The sequence below is a fragment of the Nuphar pumila genome, chromosome 9, assembly GCF_984573655.1.
Source record: "Nuphar pumila chromosome 9, dmNupPumi1.hap1.1, whole genome shotgun sequence".
Taxonomy (NCBI): domain Eukaryota; kingdom Viridiplantae; phylum Streptophyta; class Magnoliopsida; order Nymphaeales; family Nymphaeaceae; genus Nuphar; species Nuphar pumila.
In genome coordinates, this window is record NC_143257.1 from 94274751 (window position 1) to 94296751 (window position 22001).

At 36.3% G+C, this 22001-nt stretch overlaps 1 protein-coding gene across 2 annotated transcripts; it reads left to right on the plus strand.

The window, feature by feature from the left end:
- The first annotated feature begins 986 nt into the window (after positions 1–986).
- LOC149828713 (26S proteasome non-ATPase regulatory subunit 12 homolog A-like) lies at positions 987–21669 on the plus strand. 2 transcript variants are annotated; one of them, XM_090017691.1, is made up of 11 exons: positions 987–1080; positions 8100–8288; positions 15742–15849; positions 15955–16059; positions 16319–16375; positions 16502–16698; positions 19876–19975; positions 20055–20167; positions 20298–20451; positions 20538–20615; positions 21185–21669. In XM_090017691.1, exons 1-11 carry the CDS (start codon positions 1078–1080, stop codon positions 21404–21406), a joined length of 1326 nt encoding a protein of 441 aa, XP_089873817.1. In that variant the 5' UTR covers positions 987–1077; the 3' UTR covers positions 21407–21669. The 2 variants fall into 2 exon arrangements, with proteins under 2 accessions (XP_089873817.1, XP_089873818.1); XM_090017692.1 differs by having other exon boundaries at positions 21127–21393.
- Positions 21670–22001: the final 332 nt, after the last annotated feature.

The following is a 22001-nucleotide window of genomic DNA, read 5'->3' on the forward strand; positions in this document are numbered from 1 at the left end:
TAGGGAAGCGATTTCAATAATTTGTAACTTTAGTATGATTTTGTGCGTGAGAGAGACAGGGAGAGAGTTTAAGAAATACAAGCATGCTACGTGCGTAACATTTTTTATTTTTATTTTTTAATACACATGCTCAAATAAATTTATAGTTACATTTTCACAACACATGAAAAATGTAATTTAGAAAAGCGATAAATAATCATTTTTTTGGCATGGATGATCCTTTTATGGTGATAAATAATCGTTTTTTTGGCATGGATGATCCTTTTATGCATTTATATTCTTTATGATTATGATACGATTTATAGCGTTGGAAATAGTGATCACAAAAAAGTTGGTGGATAAGAAATATCAGCATGATTTAATACAAGTAATTAAAAAAAGTATTGTGGTGTGTTCTTACTGCCACATTGCAATTAGGCCGGGGAAGCTAGATGAGTAGGTCGGCTCATGTTGGAATAGTAAAGAGCTCATTCAAACTCATGAAATATGAATATTCCGCTTAACTCGGCTCCTATATTCTCATTAATTAATAATTAATATATTTTATGTCATAGATGGCTGAAGCGTTTGACATTGAGGCAATAGGTTTAGCGTTTTAATCCTATTGCTTTCAAGTTTAAAAAAATTATTTAATTTGTAAATAAGCCAGTTTCAGCTTGGCATAGTAGGTTTAGAGTTTAAAATCGATTATTTTTAAATAATCAATTTTGAATAAGCTAACTTGTGCTCAGCTCTGAAGCTAGGCTTGGCTCAGTATAAGAACCATACCAAGCTTGAACGTCCTGTGTTCGGCTCGTTTACCAGCCCTAGTTGCGACAACGCATATTAAGCTAAGTATCTGTGTGACATGATGAATGTGGTTCATCTGGGTTTGGTCATGACTCATTCCCCCGGTGGATCCAGTTGGACCTGACCTATATCTAATCCGGATTTATCCAGAATCACAACCCAATCCGACCCGTTGATAGACCAGCCCCCAATATGAAAGGAAGTAGAATATCTCTCTCTCGCTCTCTCTCTAGATTCTCGTAGACGAGGGAGGAATCGATCAACGGGGGATTCAAAGGAAAAAGAAGAATGGTGAGTTCCGATTCGAGTTTGTTGTTAGTGTTAACGCTCTCTTTCGTGACCCCTTTCTTATCTTTCATGCTATAAGCAAAAGGATTCCTCTTTTTGAATTCTAGGGTTTTCTCCGATCTGAAATATTGTTTATATACCTCTTCCGAATTGGGTTGTTTTCTTCTATTAAAAAAATGCTCACATGAGTTTTTTTTCCCTGCTTACCCAAAGTCAGTTTTTTCTGATGAAAGCCTATGATACATATTTTTCGATGTATTTATGAATCTTTGATTTAGGCTATGTTATATGTTTTTTGAGTTGGCTGGAAACAGGAGTTTTACTTCTGTGGTAATTTTTTTTCGTTTTTTTCCTATGCCCACCTTACCTTAATCTTAATTATTGACTGAAACTTTGGTCTTCATTTGAACGCCACTGCAATAAAATCTCGAAAAGAGTAAATATGTTTTTTATTGATCTTGGATATGTGTCCTACCGAAGCTAAATATTGATCACAATGACCACCAATTTGGAGAAGTTTGTGCTTTAAGAGCCAACTTTATCATAGTAACATTTCTAAAGAATTTCATGTTTGAGTTCGGACACCTTGGGATAAGTTGAATTATCTCTTACTTCCTTTGTTGTTTTCCTCAATTCATTCTTTCCAATAAAATAACTTTCTTTTCTGGTTCATGCCCTATAGTACCATATTCATATCAACCATTTCCCTGAGTAATTTTCAGATTTTGAGATAAAGACTTCCTATGTCTGTATTGTAGCTATCAGGAACACATTTTGGAACATTAGAATCTATGTCACACCGATACTCCATTTTGGTTTCTGTCCCTCTATCAGCTTATATAAAAATCATATTGGAAACTTCATAAAAATGTCCATATCCCTGTATCTGAAGCTGTATCCATGTGACAGCTTAGAATTCCTGACAAAAAATCCCTTTCCTTTTTTCTTCCCCACAGGGATTGGTGAAAATGGACAAGTAGCGTGTTTGTGTAATTTTCTTCTTGGACAGGACAATAATTGGATATTGTAGTTTTATGAAATAGATTTTAAAAAGATATTTTTGATAAAAATAGTTTGTGAAAACCAGACATCAAATAATAAAAAATGGCTCACACTAGGGTGTGATCCGGGTCGAACTCAGGGAATGGGAGAAGAAACTTTGTATTCCACAGAATGACAAACTTTATTGCCTTTAAAATAAAAATATGAAAATAACTAACTATTATAATGAATTACCCTCTTGCAGAAGACTCAAAAAGAATAATAAATGGTTTTATTACAAACCCAAATTAATGAATTAAATAGACCTAATCTAAAAGAAAAAAAAAAGTCTTCAATTGCTTGAGGTCCCTTTTATCTTCACTGCTTCTCTCTTTTGCGTAGCATGCTACAAAAGGCTTCTAGTGTTTTTCTGAGGGCTCCTTGAAGGGCTCTTCTGAGGGCTTATCGCACGTTCAACCGCTTTCCTGTAAAAAAAAACACAAAACGAGTAGAACAAAGCAAAGAAACTATACCAAAATGTGATATTTCAAACAAGAAAATCAAGAAACTAATCTAACAAACTGGAAGAAACTTGTTACAATTAACTAACATGCTACTAATTGAATAAAGACAATAACTAACTAACAACTATCAAATAACAAACCTACTTTACAAAATAATAAACTAATAACAAAATCTGAAACAAAATAACAACTAACTAAACTATCTAATCTAACTACTTAATGAATTAAAAGAATGAAACAAGAACCGACTATTGCTATCTAACAAACTAATTTAACAAGATTCACAATATTAAATTGAACTAACTAAAACTAACGTGGATTAAACAAAGCTACTTTGACTAAATGAATTAAATTACTATTAAGCTACAACAATACACAATTGAAAAATAATCTAAATTATTCTAAAGAAAACAATAGTTAAGAAAAAAGAAGAAATCAGCTATTACCAATTAATCTATTTGACACAATTGAATGAAAGATTGAAATTAAGAACTAGACTAAAATTGACGTGATTCAAATAAAACTAAATCTGAACTAACTAAATTAAATCTTGAACTAACTAAAAACTAACTTAAATCAAGAAATCCATCAAACATCAAGGAATCAACATCTCTAATTTTAAAACACTCTAAACTAATCTAACGCTTTACATGACTAACACTAATTAAACTGGACTAACGTAAATCAAATAACTATTTTGCTGAACTAGAAATAAACTATCTACAACAATTTATAATTAAAAGAAAATAAAAACGATGCTATCTAATAGAAGACGATAATCTAAATGAAAGAGTGAATCGGCTAACAATTAACTTCCCTAATTGAAAACGATAATGGGTAAATAATAGCTATTTGCTAATCTAATCTAGAAATTAAACTTTTGGAATTAAAGTAAATCTAACTGATTAAATAGAAATCATCTGCAGCAAAATACAGTTTAAGAAAGTAATCTAACTATGCTAAAAACCAATTATTACTAAAAGAGGGACACTCGGTTAATTAAATCTACTAAGCTACTTTTTAATTAATTTAATTTCTAATTAATCTAATAACGTGAAATTGAATATAACACCCATCTAATTACTTATAAATACAGAAAAGTTAAACTATCTTATTCGATTGAACGAAAAAAACTAAATCGGCTAATGAAAAATTGCTAAAAAAATTAAATCTAAATGAATACTGAATATTAAAACTTACTCTAACTAAAGAACTATGGAGAGATGAGGGAGAAGAAGCAAACCTCACGATTCGCCTTCGATGGAGGGGTTGAGAAGAAGAAACGGTCTTTCTTCCGAGTTGCACGTGCCTCCGTCGATGGGGATAAGAAGAACCGACGCCAGAAGAGATTAGAAGCAAGAAGAAAAAGGAGGAAAAGGGAAGAGCAAAAGGGAGAACCGGTTGGGAACGAAAATGAGGAGGAAGATAAGAGAGAGAGGGAGAAGGAGATCACATTTTTTCTCAAGAGGGAGATGCCCCTCTCTTCTGAAAAAGAAGATTTTATAGTACACATTAGGATACACGATTGTTCAGAAAAAGTCCAATTAGTTTTTGAAAATTTTGAAAAGCCTACTTCTAAAAAAACATATTTCCCTAAAGAGCACTTCTAAACAGACTAAAACATTAGTTGAACACTTCTAAACTAATTAAACTAATAATTAAAAAGTCCTAAACTAATCAAAATACTGAGAAACGCAGGGAAAGATTTAAAAAATGTGATTTTATCTTTATTTTGAGTTTCAAAGTAGTTTCTCAAAAACACTGATAAGAATGAGTTTTTAATGCAATTTTTCGCTGGATTATGCATAAAAATGTATGTATAAGATGCAAAATATATGCATGATCAGTTCACATGTTCTTGATAATGATTATCAACCCTTATGCTTGGCGAGTCAAAAGATTTTAAGTGGATTTAGTCTCACCTTTGATTTCTTAGATGCATTTCTTTCCTTAAGATCGTATACGGTTTCCAAAGCGCGTTTCTATCTCATTACCCATCTTTGTTCTCTTCATGTGTGTTACCTTATGCATGATCATAGATCTCATATATCTTTATCTATGTTGAGAATTTTGACCTGCATTCTTCCTCCATGATTGTAGATGGCTTCTCCAAGATTTTCTCTAAAGTTGGAACATTAGGAATGCTTACATGGAATGAGGAAAAAATCTATATGAGTTTCTTCATATAACTATTTGATGTTATTACCACCAATCTCATTCTCAGCAAGTTTCTTTTGGGGAGTTTTTGTCTTTTTAATTGTTTCTCTTGGTAAATTTTCACAAAATCTCTGTCATTTTAACAAATTTAAATATGCAAAGAAAAATTAAAAGGATAAGAGGTGACCCCGTGGGAGTTCGGGTGGTGTCTCAGTCCTAGTGTGGCTGATCATCCGAAAAGACCAGCTAAGCATCATTGGCTTGGTCAGTAGTGGGGAATCTTGGACAATGGGTGAAAACCCGATCTAGAAATATCGCGTGAGTGAAGAAGGGCAATGCCGCTTGTAAAGCTCTTTCGTCGAGTACGCGATTATGACAAGACTCGAGGAAGAAGCCCCGACTAACTCTGTGCCAGTAGCCGCGGTAAGACGGGGGGTTGGCAAGTGTTCTTCATAATGACTCGGCATCAAGGGCACGTAGGCGGTGAATCGGGTGGAAAGTGAAAGTCGCCAAAAAGTGTAAGAATGCTCTCAAAACTAATTCAGTTGAGTGAGACAGAGGAGAGTGGAATTTCGTGTGTAGGGGTGAAATCCAGAGATCTACAAAGGAACGCCAAAAGTGAAGGCAACTCTTTGGGACCCTACCGACGCTGAGGTGCGAAAGCATGGGGAGCGTACAGGATTAGATACCCTGGTAGTCCATGCCGTAAACGATGAGTGTTCGCCATTGGTCTACGCGGATCAGGGGCCTAGCTAATGCGTGAAACACTATGCTTGGGGAGTACGATTGCAAGACCGAAACTCAAAAAAATTGACGGGGGCCTGCACAAGCGGTGGAGCATGTGGTTTAATTCGATACAATGCACAAAACCTTACCAGCCCTTGACATATGAACAAGTGTGCCTGTCCTTAACAGGATGTTACTGACTTTCATACAAGTGCTGCATGGCTGTCGTTAGCTCGTGTCGTGAGTTTTTTGGTAGTACCGGTGAACCAAATGGCCGCGGTGAGGGAATCTGGGATGGAGGACTCGTAGTATCTCTCTAGATCTGGCAAAAAAAAGAGAGAGACCCCGCCACGTAATTCAAATGAAAGGAAACGGGATGGGGCTGACCGCGGAGTCCACTCTGGCCTCACAGGGCAGGCCCCTGAGGGTGCAAGCTAGAGCTGCCAACGCTTATGGCTAGAGCAATGGGGGCCCTAGTAGAGAGAACAATCAGGGTAACGAGCGCAGAGCCCGCCAAGCGGCTCGCAGGGGCAGCGGGCAAGTGCTTGGTAGGCTAACAACCCAGTGAGTGAATCGGGCGGGGCACTCGATGAAAGGAGGGATGACTGTCTGGAAGGATTTAGCAGTATTTTTTATGAACATATAAAGAAACAATTGCAAAAGTTTTAAAAATAAAGTAAACAAACAAGGGTATATACTTAAACTGTATAAAATAATTTTTTGAAAATATCATAATATCATAACAATAATATCAATATATGTATGTTATAACCAATACTCTGAAAATATTGCGATATTTTGCCAATAATATCAGCTGGAGCTGTTTTCCTGTTAATATCATGATATTTTCAAAATGGTGGTGGTATTTGTGGCTATATTTGATTTATTTTCCTTGTTTATTTGTCAAATTTTTTTTGATATTCAAAAATTCGATACATGTGCATTTAGTTCGTATTGGTGGGACCTATGTTGTTGGACTCTGTTGACAATATGCTTGTAAATCCTTTTTCAATTGAGAAGTTGACTGAATTTCTGCTCGATGGTGGTATATGAAAGTGTTGTAGGATCGATGCAACAAGCATTAGAGGGGGGTGAATAGTGCTTTTAATCTTCGTTTTTGAAATTTTAAGGAATTTGAATACTGCAAAGCAATCACATACAAAGAACATAAGAATTTTATCCTGGTTCGGTCTTTCAGACCTACATCCAGTCCTCAAGCAAAACCTGCTTGAGATTTTCACTCACACTTGTGTCACCGCAAGATCAAATAGACGAAAATCGGTCCCACTTTCAGCAACAATCCTTTTGAAAGCAAACACCTCTTTTAAACCTAGGAGACTCTTTCCTTTTACAGAAAAATTGAAATAAACAACTTATAATCAACCTACGAGCCTTTCTTATGAATGTAAATGAAGTGGATTAGGCTTCTAAGGTTGCTGAAATACTCAACTCACAATTTCACTAACTCACAAAAGGAATTGGAGTGAAAAACCAAAGTGAAAATACTCAGTGAATGAGAAAAAGAATACTTGAATGAATATGAGTGAAAAACAAAGAATTCGATCTTTCAAATAAATGTAATTCGATTCAATTCGATTGTTTTGAGTGTAGATCACACTTTTATTTATAACTGAAGAATTTCATACGTTGGAGGTACGAAAGGGTGTCAAAACAGTCAGTTTTGAACGGTCAAATCATTTGAAAAATTGAAAAGACGCACCTTTTAAAAGTTTCAGAAAACAACTATATTAGTCGACTGAAATAGTTATTAGTCGATTGAAATCAAATATTAGCAGACTCACAGTTAAAATCAGTCGACTACTGTGTCTAGCCTAACAAATTTAAATTCTGGTTTTTGAAACTTAGTCGACTAAAGAAAAGTTAATCGACTGATGAAAATCATCAGTAGATTGAAAAAAAAACTTTTGGTCGACTATGCTAAATTTTTCAGAAATCGAACATTCTGTCCGGTCGACTAAGAGTCGATTAGTCGACTAATCAGAAAGTTGACATTTTGCTTTGAAAAACTGGCGCAAAAAAATTAGTCGACTGATAAACCTGAAAATGTGAGTAAAGAGTTTTCTAAAATGATTTTCGTTAAGGGTTCTTTTTATAAAAGTTTTTTCTAAGTATTTTTAGGTGAAATGCAAGTGAGATATGCAATCAAACGAAGACTCTTACAAGAATCTAAGACTTTTAAAGAGATTTACATTTGCACACTTGTCTTCAAAGATTCTTCAATTCTTGTCATCTTGCTTTATTGCCTTAACTGAAATTCAGTTATTCCACTTGTTCATCATCAAAATCTTGTACTTGAAGTGTTGTGTACAGCTTCTTTGTCGTAATAGTATAAGCAAAACATGAAACAATGATGGATGGAACATATATTTCCTGGTAGGACTTGCATTTATATTTGTTTATATACCTTCCATTGCTTTGGCTGTTCCAAAATATTTACACTCACTGGCTCGTGTTATAATAAGATTCTTTAGAAAATCGTTATTTATTTTTATCTTATTTCTTATGTTGTCTCTTTGTGATTTGTCTTATCATCTCAGTTGACTGCTTCTGTAATTTCTTCTCACTTAACTGAATGAAATTTTACTTATGTGGGTAACTATTGGCACTATATAGGAAGGAACTCTGGATGCCTCTATAGATTCTCTTCTGAATGTAGAAAAACAGATGAGGCTTGCTGGCGATGTTGCTGCAACTAAGAAGGCAGTCAATGCAATTGTGCAGCTTTGCTATGAAGCCCGTGCATGGAAAACTCTTAATGACCAAATTGTTCTTCTATCAAAAAGAAGGGGTCAGCTTAAGCAGGTATATTTGTTTCTGATAGCTCATGAACAGAATGTCAAAATATCTTTCTTTTTATGATTTTCATCTTTGATGTTTGGTACAGCATTACCATGTCTTGGATTCTATTAATTGTGATAGTTTTGTCCTATACTGTACAGGTTTGATAAAGAAGAGGAAAAAAATTAATAATTCTTTACTAAAGGTCTGATGCAAGCCTGGATTTTGAGACCTGATAATGCATACTTGCACACCCTCCCACACAGAAAGTTACAGTTATTTTATTCTATTTTGCAACTAATATGTATAAAGGGAAAGTGTTTGATTGGTTTAGAGGAACTGTTGTTTTCTTATAATATGCTTTTGCCAATATTTGTTATATGTGGTAAGAAGAAAGATAATTAGACCAAGAAAAGTTATCTGATATTTCACAATTAAGGAGATGCAACCACTTGCTTATGCCATTGGTGTCCACAAGTATGGGGTGGCTGTAGGGCAGGGTTAGCTTGATAGGTGAACGGAGCTAAATCTATTTTGGCTGGACTTGGTCTGGCATAGGAGTGTTTTCAAGGACAATTGAGCCTAGGGTCCTGCCTGAACTACCTCAGTTTGGCTGCCTGATAAGCCTGATAGGCATGGCCTTCCATAAGCTATTTGACCGAGACAGGTTTTGGTTTGAAATATTGGCTCTTTAGGTGAATTATCTTGATCCTCAGATTTATAGTGGTTGGATCTTTGTCACATGATATGCCTGTGGATACAGGGATACAGCCATTTTTATGAAGTTTACCAATATGACTAGTAAATAAGGTGATATGTTACAAAAGCGAAAAATGGCGTATCTGTGTGACATAGGGTTGCATTTGGGTGTGCAAACTGCTGCATCTCTTGAATTTAGCCTTTTTGTGCAATTGCCTAGATTACATGACTAGTACTTGTCATCTCACATAGTTTCTAGCATGGTCACTTGTAACTTTCGAGGTAATTTCTTGCTGAGGGTTTTTCTTGGAGCTTTTTCCAATAAGTGGTTTTTCTCGGACAGATCTTGGGAAAAGGAGTTTTAAAAATAAAAAAATATAAAAATGATAAGAAAGATAAGAAAATAATAGGTTTTTTTACCATTTTTCTTGCAAAAATATAAGGAAACAAGTTTGAAAAGTTTTTAAAATATAAAAGAAACAAAAAATACAAAAGAAACAAAAAATACAAAACTGGGATTAAAATATACAAAAATAAGTTTGTTTTAAAAAATATCACAAAGATATTGTGACAATATCATGGTATTCTGAATTCTGTTGATATTTTGAAAATATACCAATATTTTGCTGATACCAGCTTACCTAAAATTGCCAATAAAACATGGCCAGTATTTTCAAAATATCAGCGATATTGGTGATTATGGTACCTAGATTAACATGACTGGCACTTGTCCTCTTGTATATCTTTGAAAGATGATGGGATGAGGGGGATCAAAGGTGATTATGGAGATGGAAATATGATTTTTTTTCCTGGCCTTATTTTCTTTTTTGAAAGGTCATGTGATACCACTTTATGATCTATTCATTCATTTTTTTTGGGGTTTTGGTTTGGGGCCTGTCGGGTTTAGTGACCTAATACGACCAAGGAAGTAGACAACATCTAAGTAATGGTGTCATGAGTACCTTGTGAATGAACAGTTGATGCCATGGAGCATTCTTAAAAATATATCATGAAACTGATATTGGTGGCTATAATTTATTGTAGCATCAGTAGCTTATCAATAAAATTTCTTTTCATTACATGCTATGCAGTGTTGTTAAAAGCGCCCCTCAAGGCGCAAAAAGCGCGCCTCGCCTCGAGGCGAGGCCCTTTTCGCCTTGAGGCGCACGTAAAAAGCGCAACAGCCTCAAGGCGTACGCCTCATGCGCCTTGAGGCGTACGCCTTGAGGCGTACGCCTTGAGGCGTACGCCTTGAGGCGTACGCCTTGAGCAAGGCGTACGCCTTGAGGCGAGGCACGCCTCAAAGTGAGGCGCACATTAAACATCGGATGGCCCGGACCCGAGTTCGACCCGGATCCGGGCCCGTATTCTCGAAAGATCGAGAACCTGTGTCTTTAAAAAAGACACAGGCGCTTCGGGGCGAGGGAAAGCCCTCGTCCCTTCTCTCTCCACTCCGTCCCCTTTCGTCCACCGCCACTGCTCGCCGCCGGCCACTGCTCGCCGCCGGCCACTGCTCGCCGCCGGCCACTGCTCGCCGCCGGCCACCACTCGCCGCCGGCCACCACTCGCCGATCACCGCCTCTGCTGAGAAGGGATCACTCGCAGTGCGACCACTCGCCGCCGCCACTGCTGTCGCCGGCCACCACTCGCCGCCGGCCACCACCCGTCGCCGATCATCGTTTTCCTTCAGGTATGGCTTTTTCGTTTTTTTTTTATTAACCAGGGGCGTAGCTAGGGGGGGGCAGGACTGGGCTGTAGCCCTGTCCTGCCTCCCGAAACAGTTAAATTTTTTTTTTTTTTTAAAAGCCCAGTCTTACCCCAACCCTGATTCCATATGAAATAGATTTTTATCCATTTTTGTAGCTCAGCCCAGTCCTAGCCCAGCCCTGACTGCAGCAAATAGTTTGATTTGTCCATATGAAATAGATTTTTATTAATAATTGTAGCCATTTTTTGTCCATATGACTGCGGTCCCTTGTTTTCCTTTTTTGTCCATATAACTGTAGCGATGATGATTTCTTGGTGTGCAATCAAATATGCGATGTCCTGAATTGTTTAAGCATGCATTGATTTGTTTTTTCGTCAATAATGCTTGCTTACTTGAGGCATATGAGAGAGAGAGAGAGAGCCTGGACATCTTGTGCAGAATACAGTCCAGAAATTAATTCCTTGCTGCTAAATTTGCATATTTTATTATTCTTTTGGAAAGCATCATTTGCTTTTCATGGTGGCGAATATCAATCTGCTTTGAAAAGAAAGGAACTGAAAAGGCTCTTATGGAACTTGTATCCCTTGTCATGTTGGTGGTCACTTCATCGCAACTTCTCTTGAAGATAAAAGTTGGACATAAAGGAGCAGTTGTATGGTTATTTCAATCAGTTTCTGATGTATAGGAGCCCACCCGACCTACATTTTGGAAATAAATTTGTTGAATGAAACAATAAAAAGCAACTTTTTCTTCAAACTGACTATTTAAGGATCTCTCAAGATGCTATTAGGTCTATCTAGATGTTGATCCATAGGATATTTTACACTATAACCCATTTTAATTGAATTAATTTGTGATTTTTATTGGCTCACATCTTTGAGTATGAAAATAGTCTCAGTTTTGAGTGCTTTTACAATAGGATAATGAAGCAAACTAAAACAGATTGTGGGGTTGTAGGTTTCTTTTCACTACTGTGTAAACTGAGATAGAACACACAATTGAAATATTCAAACATAATGGTGACCTCTGTTTAGCATATTCAATATATGTTTTTTTTTTTCGGCATTTTCACAATTTCTTGGGGTTGATCTCCGGAGTTGGTTGGTGTTTTCTTTTTGTTTTTGAGAAGAAATCTGGGATCCAAACCACCTCCACTCTATCTCTACTATGTGTGTGTGTGGCTATAAGTGTGCATTATTGAATGAACTTTGAGACCCAATTAAAAAACTGACCTAATTATATTTATTAATTTTTTCTCGTCAATTATGTTTTTTTCTAGGATTCGTATATAGCTTATACACCAAGATTGTCTATTTTGCATTTGTTTTCATGTAATGTGGTCAGCAGAATGCATGATGTTAATATATATTTTGTGTTATGTATTTTTGCAGTTGAAAAATGGCAAAAGATGTAGGATGGGATCATGGAGTTAAAGTTCCAAATCCTACTAAAGATCCCAAACTTGTAGGACATGTAATTTGCAATTACTGTCATAAACAGACTACAGGAGGCATCTATAGGCTAAAACATCACTTAGCTGGCACAAAGCATGGTGTAAGCATGTGCGAAGCGGTTCCACCTGACGTGAAAAGATTTTTTCAGAATCATCTAAAGGATCAGAGGCTAAAGAAAGAAGAGTTAGAGCAAACCAAGTTGGATATCGGGAGAAGTATTTATTTTGGATCATCAACCGGCGATAATGTGAATAAAGAAGCTAGTGGATCAGGTAGTGATGCAAAAACAAGTGCAGCTGGTCCTATGGACCTTTTTGTGAACAAAGAAGCAGGGCAAACCACAATAAACACTGCTTTCAAAAGGGATGAAAGAAAAAATGCATGTCGTGCCATTGGTAGATTTTTTTATGCAAATGCCTTATCATTTAATCTTTGCAACCGTCCATATTTTGGTGCAATGGTAGAAGCTATTGCAAATTATGGGCGAGGGTTCAAACCACCTTCTTATCATGAGATCAGAACGTGGATTTTGAAGGACGAGGTAGATTGTACTCATGAAATTTTGAAAGAGTTCAAAAAAGAGTGGCCAAAGGTTGGTTGCAGTATTATGGCAGATGGTTGGACAGATGGGAAAGGAAGAAACTTAATTAATTTTCTTGTGAACAACTCATCTGGGACAGTATTTTTGAAGTCCGTTGACATCAACGACATGGAAAAAACTGGTGCAAATTTGTGTCAGTTGTTTGAAGAAGTTGTTAAAGAAGTTGGTGAAAGTAATGTGGTGCAATTCATTACAGATAATGCACCAAATTATGTGGCAGCTGGAAATATGTTAACAGCAGGAAAAACATGTTTTTGGACACCATGTGCAGCCCACTGCTTGGATCTTATGTTAGAAGATATTGGAAAGATATCAATTTTTAAAGATACAGTGGAAAAGGCAAAAAAAATTACAAGATACATTTATAGTCATGCATGTGTATTAAATTTAATGAGAAAATTCACAAAGAAGAAAAAACTTCTGTGTCCAGCCGTCACTCGTTTTGCCACAACATATCTTACACTTCATAGTATTGGATGTTATAAGAAAGAGTTAAAGTCGATGTTCTTATCTTCAAATTTTAGAACATCTAATTACTATAAGAAATCTGATGCTAAGAACATTTCTTGTATTGTTCTTAATGATCATAAGTTTTGGGCTGCCATATCATATGCAATTAAAGCTACACTACCTCTCGTCAAAGTGTTGCGACTCGTTGATGCAGACGAACCTGCTATGGGATTTTTGTATGAGGCAATGGATAGAGCGAAGGAGGAAATTGCTTCAAACCTTGACAATGTCCAAAGAAAATATAAACCTATTTGGGATATCATTGATAGACGATGGGACTTGCAACTTCATAAGCCTTTGCATGCAGCTGCCTATTATTTAAATCCACATTTTCATTATGCTGACAACTTCAACCCTGATGGAGAAGTTATGGGTGGCTTTTATGATTGTGTTGAAAAATTAGTTTTTGATGCAAATATTCGGTTGAAAATTACAACACAAATCGATGCATTTAAAAAGGCAAATGGCTTGTTTGGCAGAGAGACAACTCTTACAACAAGAAAATTAAAAAGTCCTGGTAAGTTTGCAATTATGTTGTTATTTGTCAATATTTTTTTATGTTTTTGTTAATTATGACATTCTTAATGTTTTTATCAATTTTTTATTATTTTATTTGAATGCAGCTGATTGGTGGAGTTCATTTGGGCACGAAAATCCTGAGTTGATGAATTTTGCAATTCGAATTTTAAGTTTGACATGCAGTGCATCGGGCTGTGAGAGGAATTTGAGTACTTTCTCATTGGTTTGTGACTTTGTATTTTATTTTTGAAATACATTTTTATATTTTAATTATCTTATATTTGATTATCAATGATTTGAAATTATAGGTGCATACAAAACGAAGGAATAGACTTGAACAAGAGAAGATGAATGCATTGGTTTTTGTAATGTACAATATGAAATTAAGAGAGAGAAATATAAAGAGGAGGGCTACCAAAGACCCTATATGTCTAGATCATATAGACTCAGACGATGAGTGGATTGTGGAGAAGGAAGATCCAGTGTTGCCAAGTGATCCCAATTGGTTGGAGGATTCATGGTTGGATCCGAACTTCGACATAAATGCCATTGAGCATGTTCCTATTGAAAAAGTCACTTCACCTCATGTTTCACAAAGTGGTTCTAGGCAAGACATGTCTTCAAGAGATCGAGGTAAAGTTATATTCCTTTTACCTAGCTATGAATATAAATGTATTTTTTTAATTACATAACCTAAATATTTAATACATGTTTTTTTATTGAAGGAAAAAGAAAAGCAAAAGAAGTAATTGAGGACGTGGATGAAGAAAGTGTAGATGATGAAGAGTAAGAGAATGAAGATAAAGAAGAACCTATTTATATGGATTCTTCAGATGATGATATTGAAGACTTAAATATTGATGATGACGAGACACAACAAGAGCCTAAGCCCTAATTCATATCATAGAGCTATTGGCCATTTATATGTTTTTTGGGACTTTCAGTTGTAATTGTGAATGTTAACACTTTCATTTTGAAGAATTCTGGACAAATACATTAACATTTGGTTGTTAATGTTAACATGCATTTTTTAATTATGACATGATGTTGTTAGTGCTAATATGCATTTTGTTGTTAATGTTAGTTTTTTATTGAATGAATGCTCATATTTATGCAATTAGATACTTATATAGATCAAGTTGTTGCATTAATGCTACTTTTACATGTTAATCTCATATTTTTTCGTATTTATTTGAGATTTTTTATTTCGTGTTGGTTGGCGCTTCATCAATAAAACATTTCTTATTTATTTATAATTTTAGATCATTTTTATAGTTTTTTTTAAGTTAAATTTTTTTTTTGAGGCTTACGCTTTGCGCCTCGAGGCTTACGCCTCGCCTCAGATTTTGGTGGAGTGCCTCGCTACGCCTGAACGCTTTTAACAACACTGATGCTATGTCACATGGGTGCGGGGGTGCGGCACTTTCAAAAAATCCGGGTGCGGGGGTGCGGCAAAAATATATATATATATAAAAAAAAAAAATTATATATATATATATATATAAAGTCCAAAAGTTGGACATAAATGACCCTGGGTGTGTTGACTGCACCCAGGGTCAAGTTGACCGCATCGGGTGCGGGTGCAGGTGCGACACGGGTGCGGCACCCAGTTGAAGAGTCCCTGTGACATATATAAAGTTAAAGTCCAAAAGTTGGACATAAATGACCCTGGGTGCGGTCAACGCACCCAGGGTCAGGTTGACCGCATCGGGTGCCGCACCCGCACTCTCACCTGCGTCGCATCGACGCGGGTGCGGCACCCAGTTGGGCGAGTCCCTGTGACATAGATTACATGTGTTATTTTACCATTATATTGGTGTTCATATTGCATAAAGTGATTATCGAAAAAAAAGCATACAGTGCCTGGTTTCTGTGACCGATATTGTCAGATCAATTTAGCAGAAAATGTAATATTTTATCCACTACATGATTCTTTTTATCATCATCATCTTTACCTTGTGTGTGCTCTTATTTGCTGGTTTGCAGGCAGTAACTGCAATGGTGCAGCAAGCGATGCAATATATAGATGAAACACCTGATCTGGAAACTCGCATTGAGCTTATCAAAACATTGAATAATGTCTCAGCTGGAAAGGTTTCTTCTTATGCTTGGGGCTGTTACATGTTACCCGTTATCTTCTTGTAGGCTTGTAGCATATTCTGTTTATGATCATTAACCCCTGCCTATATTATGTAACAGATATATGTTGAAATTGAAAGGGCGAGGCTTATAAAGAAACTTGCTAAAATCAAAGAAGAACAAGGACTTATTGCAGAGGCTGCTGATTTGATGCAAGAAATTGCTGTAAGTATAAACTCAAGCATCATATTACTTGTGGAATTAAAGAAGATATCTGATATTCTTGTGACGACCTATGATATCTGTTCCAAAAGAACTTTCCTTTTCAATGTTCAATAGAAAGAACAGAATGTAATCTTATATGTAGTCTAAACTTATATATTCACTATGATATTGCTGCAGTTATGAAAATTTGATACTTCACATTATTTTATCAAGTTTATGGGTAACTTTCATTGACTTTATCACTGATACTGGACTGTAGGTGGAGACATTTGGTGCAATGGCCAAGACAGAAAAAATAGCTTTCATACTTGAACAAGTATTGAACAACCTCGGCTTTATATTTCACATGAAGAATATATTCTGTACAAACTACAAAGTTATTTATTTATTTTTGATAACTTCTTACAAAAAATGGTTTATCATCCTGATAATACTTCTGTAGGTACGTTTGTGTTTGGATTGCAAAGATTACGTTCGTGCACAAATCCTCTCCAGGAAAATTAGTCCTCGAGTATTTGATGCTGAGACTTCAAAGGAGAAGAAAAAGCCAAAGGAAGGTGATAATGTTGTTGAGGAGACTCCTGCAGATATTCCTTCACTGTTGGAGCTTAAACAAATTTACTATGAACTAATGATTCGGTATGATGACTTTTGCTTGTTATGCAAGCGTATTAATTCCATTGCTTTTATCAAGCTACGTGACAGTGATCTTTCTGTAATTTTTCTAATCATTGTTCGTTTTTTGTGCTTAATCGTCCCGTGTCCTTTGTTAATTAAGTGAGGTTTCTTATTACTCAGTGGGGCGGGCTGAGTTCTCTCCCTTTCTCAGCCAGCACTTAGTCTTGTTGCAAATTTGCCTCATATTTTTGTTGCCTTTTTTCTAGCATCATGTTATTGACATGCTGTAGGATGGTTATGTTATTTATGATTGATATCACCTGCATATTTTCTGCTTTTGTTATTGATCTCTCAGGATACCAGTGGTCTTTGTTTTGGTTAATGCATGATTTTCTACCTCCTTCAGTTGCTTATTTATTATTTGAAATTAGAGTCTAGGCTTCCTATTATGGGCAGTCTGGCAGTGTTGAAGATGCTTGGAACTTTTTGTAAAACATCATTTTTGTCTTTTACATGTTTAAATGTGCAGCTGCATATTCAGTTCTCTGTTTGCTGGTTCCATTTTATGCTCCTACTCTTATGGAAATGGTGTTTTTTCTTCCTAGTTCTTACATTTTCAAGCTTGCTATGCTTTTGTTCTGGTGACTGATTATTGAGAAATGTTTTTTGCTAGAAATAAACTCATTGATGTAAGAGGGTGATCCTTTCCGATGTCTCCCTTTGGTAACAGAATTGTTTATTGCCTTGTTTCTTATTCCGCTGGAAATTTGTCTCCATCCTTTCCCGAACAATTTCACTGTGCTGTTAGACTCAGCAGTTATAGAAGTCAGCTTTATTGTGGTTATGGTACATCTGTTTCTTCATAACATGTGTTGGGTATGCCATGCTGGTGTGGTTACAGTAGATGCTTGTATTGTGGGGCCCAATTTACAGGAACTTCATGTTTTGTTTGCCAATTTCTGATATGATACTGGAGTAATTAAGCTTTCTTGATGTTTCCACTAATTCTTTGATCATTTTGAACTGCTTTTGTCAAGTTTCTAGTTTTAATGATCTTCTTTAATGGTGTCTAACACTACAGGCTATTTCTTTGTAAACTTCTAAACCTTGGTGATTTCTGTCTTGGTTTGCCTATTTGACTGAAAAATCTGAACTTAAGGTCAGAGAGGACCTAGGTTTCTTAAGATACCTCAGTTGTGTGTCAAGAAGTGCCAAATTTGTCCTAGCCATGAATTTGGTAGTTCTGGTCTTCTCATTCTTCCAATTGGTTAAGACCATGTTGCTGATTGTCTATTTGAGCCCGTGAAGAAAATACACAGATTGGAGAATCTTAATGTTGCACAATTTGTGCTTCTGTAATTGCAATCACTTAAACATGTCAAGCATTAGAATTTTCTTTTTTTCTTTTTTTTAAATTTGAGAAATAAGCCAGACTATTGTTAGTGAATGTGATAATATAAAAGACATGATTGTCAAGGGATTCCAATGCTGGATCAAAATTTGGAGTACATGTGGAAAAGATTGATTTTGTAATTGATTCTGTATCAGCAGCAAGCGTGATTATAAACTAAAAAGGTGACACTTTTTCCTTTAAAACCAGTCATTTTGAAATAAATTTTCACATTTTTTGTAGGGCTGCATCTTCTTATATGTTAATCATCAGGGAGAATGAGTAATGGGAAGTACTTGCTTAGAAGTTGAAGAATTTCAGTTATATCTGACACAAACTGTACTTATATTTAATATTTGCAGCATGTTTTTTTTTAACTTGAGAGAAGGAATATAATATGCTTTTTGGAAAATAATTGCTTGTATTTGTGCATTCATGCCTGCATGTGTAGAGTTCGAATTTCCATGCCATAATATTGTCATGTGCAAATGCATGTATGTGTGTGTGCGTCTATATTACCTTGACACTTCTAGAGGGCCAACATGTCAGTGTCCAACACTTGGGTACTGACACCTACACTCTTAGACACTATATGGGCACTTCATTTTTCAACATAAAAATGTCCAAGAAAAAATGGACATTTCGTGTCGCCTGTCTGACACTTTTGGGTGTCTTAGACACGAAGTGTTCAATTGCTGACACTTTGTCAACATTGTTTAAACTGTATTTTTCTCTCTATATGTCTTATTTGGTCCTAATTCCATGAGAATGAGTCGGAATGCCTCTTTACTATATGAAAGGGGCTCTTTCTCTCTCTCTCTCTCAGTTGATGGAGTTAAGCTAGTTGGTAAAAAGACTCTTGCTGTTACCGCAGTTGAGACCTGCTCAGTCCCAATTAAGAACTCTCCTTTTTCACAATTTTGATGAATTGTGTGGTGCCACATATAGGGAAGAGAGAACCAAGGATGTTTTGTTTTTTCTTTTGAAATAATTCTTTTACTTTTACTTAATTACTTCTCTCTCTCTCTCTCTCTCTCTCTCTCTCTCTATATATATATATATATATATATATATATATATATATATATATATATAGCCGTCTCCATGTAGCTAGTTTTTCAAAGCCGCTGTGTCTGACACCAATACCCGTGTTAGTGTCCAACATAGGTGTGTGTGCATGTGTGTATAAAGTTCAAAATTTCATGACATAATCTTGTGACCATGTCCTTTATAATCGATTTTAATGGTTTCATAATCTGTTTTGTTCTAACTAAAGCCACTTACTGTTGTGTTCCCAACATCTCATTACATGGCTGGATTCTTAATTTGTTTTTCCAACTTGTTGATGTCCATAGGCTTCTATATTTGGGTATCTTGAGGTCGATTTCATACTGATGTTGGTTAACGCTGGTAGAAAGCAGTATATGGTTCAGTTAGATTTTCCCAGCATAGTTTGGATATCAGGAATTTCTTGCAGCATTCATTTTTTGTGGTTGAAGGTCAGATCATATGCATTTCGAGAGTTTAGAGAATAAATTAGGAAGAATTTGACTGCATAAGGGAAATGATATTGAACCTAGATGCTGTTTCAAAGTGCTTTTCACTGAAAATGAGGAAATTGTTGGTTTAAAACTTCTTTGGCATGTTGATTTAGGTTCTGATTTACTGCTGGTTGATGAGATAAAGTGTTTTTCTAGTGGAAATTAGAATGCATGGAACTTCATGTTGCAACTTTCAGCCTATGGTTTACTTCATTCCGTAATAGAAATAAACTATTTGTTTTTCTTTTATTGCTTCTCTCTTGCTAGGTATCACTCCCATCACAATGATTACCTAGAGATTTGCCGTAGCTACAAGGCAATTTATGAAATCCCTTCTGTCAAAGAAGACCTGGTGCAGTGGGTGCCAGTAAGTGCTAATCTATTTTTACATCTTTATGGCGGTTGTTTCTGAAATTCTCTGCCTTATGTTCCTTATGTGATGATAGGTCCTGAGGAAAATTTGTTGGTATCTTGCATTGTCTCCACATGGCCCAATGCAATCTAGTCTTCTTAACTCTACTTTGGAAGATAAGAATCTCACTGAGATTCCTAAATTTCGGTAAGCTTTTGTTTTTTATTGAGTTTCCATCTACAGGGTAATTCAATTCACCATCTGTGTTGCTACTACACCTGTTGCGTTTGATGCATGACTTATCCTTTTGCTATTCTTGGATTTGTGCATAATCAAGTTTGATGTTAAAGCAACTAGTAACAATGGAGGTCATCCGGTGGACAACTCTTTGGGAAACATACAAGGATGAGTTCGAGCATGAGAGAGATATGCTAGGTGGGCATTTGGGTGAGAAGGCAGCTGAAGACCTTCGTCAACGAATTATTGAACATGTAGGTGTTCACCTGTAGTCTTTTACTGTACTATTCTCTAGGTTATGCTTCTATTTTCTGTGTTGAAATATGCTCTACCTTTGCAGAACATTTTGGTGGTTTCAAAATACTATACAAGGATCACCCTGAAGAGGCTTGCCGAGCTGTTGTGCCTTAGTTCACAGGTTTGTGACTTGTATATTAGAGTCTGCACCTATTGATCTTTCATCTTGAACTTTGTCTAGATTTACAGCCTATGAGAATGATCCACGGTAGTCATTGAACCAGTATGCCATCTGATTTTTTTCAGTTTGTTTCTGGGAAATTGCAAAAAGTTTGCATTGGATTGATGGGCAGGGGAGAACAAAAAAACTGCTTTTAGTGTTCGAAAATTGGTGATTCATCCATTAACAACAAATACAACACCTCTTGGCCAAGTTGTGCAAGTCTAAACTCACGGACTTGATAGCTTTGTCAAGCTCGGTAACGAATGAAACTGTAATTGAAACGCCAGTGTTTGCATGTGGAAGGTCACAGTACACCTGATAGGTTGAACATTGTGCCTTGGAATTTGCTGCTTTTGTGATTCTTCTCAAATTTTACATATTCTGCTACCGTTGGTCTGCACTGCACCTGTTTAATCTAACTCTTTTTCAAGTCTTCAACAATGGGCCAACTTAACTTCATAGTTGACAGGAAGATCAGGTATTTCATGTGAAACCAATACATTATTGGCTTCAACTTTCCATTTCAGGAGACAGAAAAGTACTTGTCAGAAATGGTTGTATCCAAATCCCTTATTGCGAAGATTGACAGGCCAGCAGGTATCATTTGCTTCCAGACTGCAAAGGACAGCAATGACATTCTTAACTCATGGGCAACAAACTTAGAGAAGCTTCTCGAACTTGTGGAGAAGAGCTGCCATCAAATCCACAAGGAGACCATGGTTCACAAAGCGGCACTTAAAGTTCAGTAAGGCATGTTTGGTCATTCACACACAAGTATGGCCCACAAGCCATAACGTGTTACTGAGATTATAAATCTGCGCCTGCTTTTTTGTTGCTCAACTGGGTCTTGTAATTTCAGATACCCGAGCCAAGTTAGATATTCAGTTTTTATAGTTCTTGGTTTTACCTTATTGTTTACAGAAGCTGTCTGCATGTGGGCATGGCTCTCCTCTTGCAGACTTGCGCTTGTGTGTGAATTTTTTTTTGGTGTAATTTACATTGGGAGATAAAACAGGTAGTCTTTGACATTCACTGAAGTTTTGCATTATCTAAATGGTTTTTTTTTCCATGAAGGATGGGGAAACCACTTGCCCCCAGGAAGTTGCCAAGCTTCGGCTGAGCAAGGGCTTATCCCTTGCTTTCATTAATGCAAGGGGCTGACGCTCATGGGAATGGAAACCTGACCACCCACCTAGTGGCCAAGGCCCCCTCCACTACGCCAAACCCCTTGGGGCTATCCTGAAGGTGTTTTTAACTTTGAAATTAACTGAAGCATTTTTGTTTTGTTTTATATGTGCGCATCCATATTCTTTCTGTAGGCACTCTTGTACTGCTTAGTGTTAT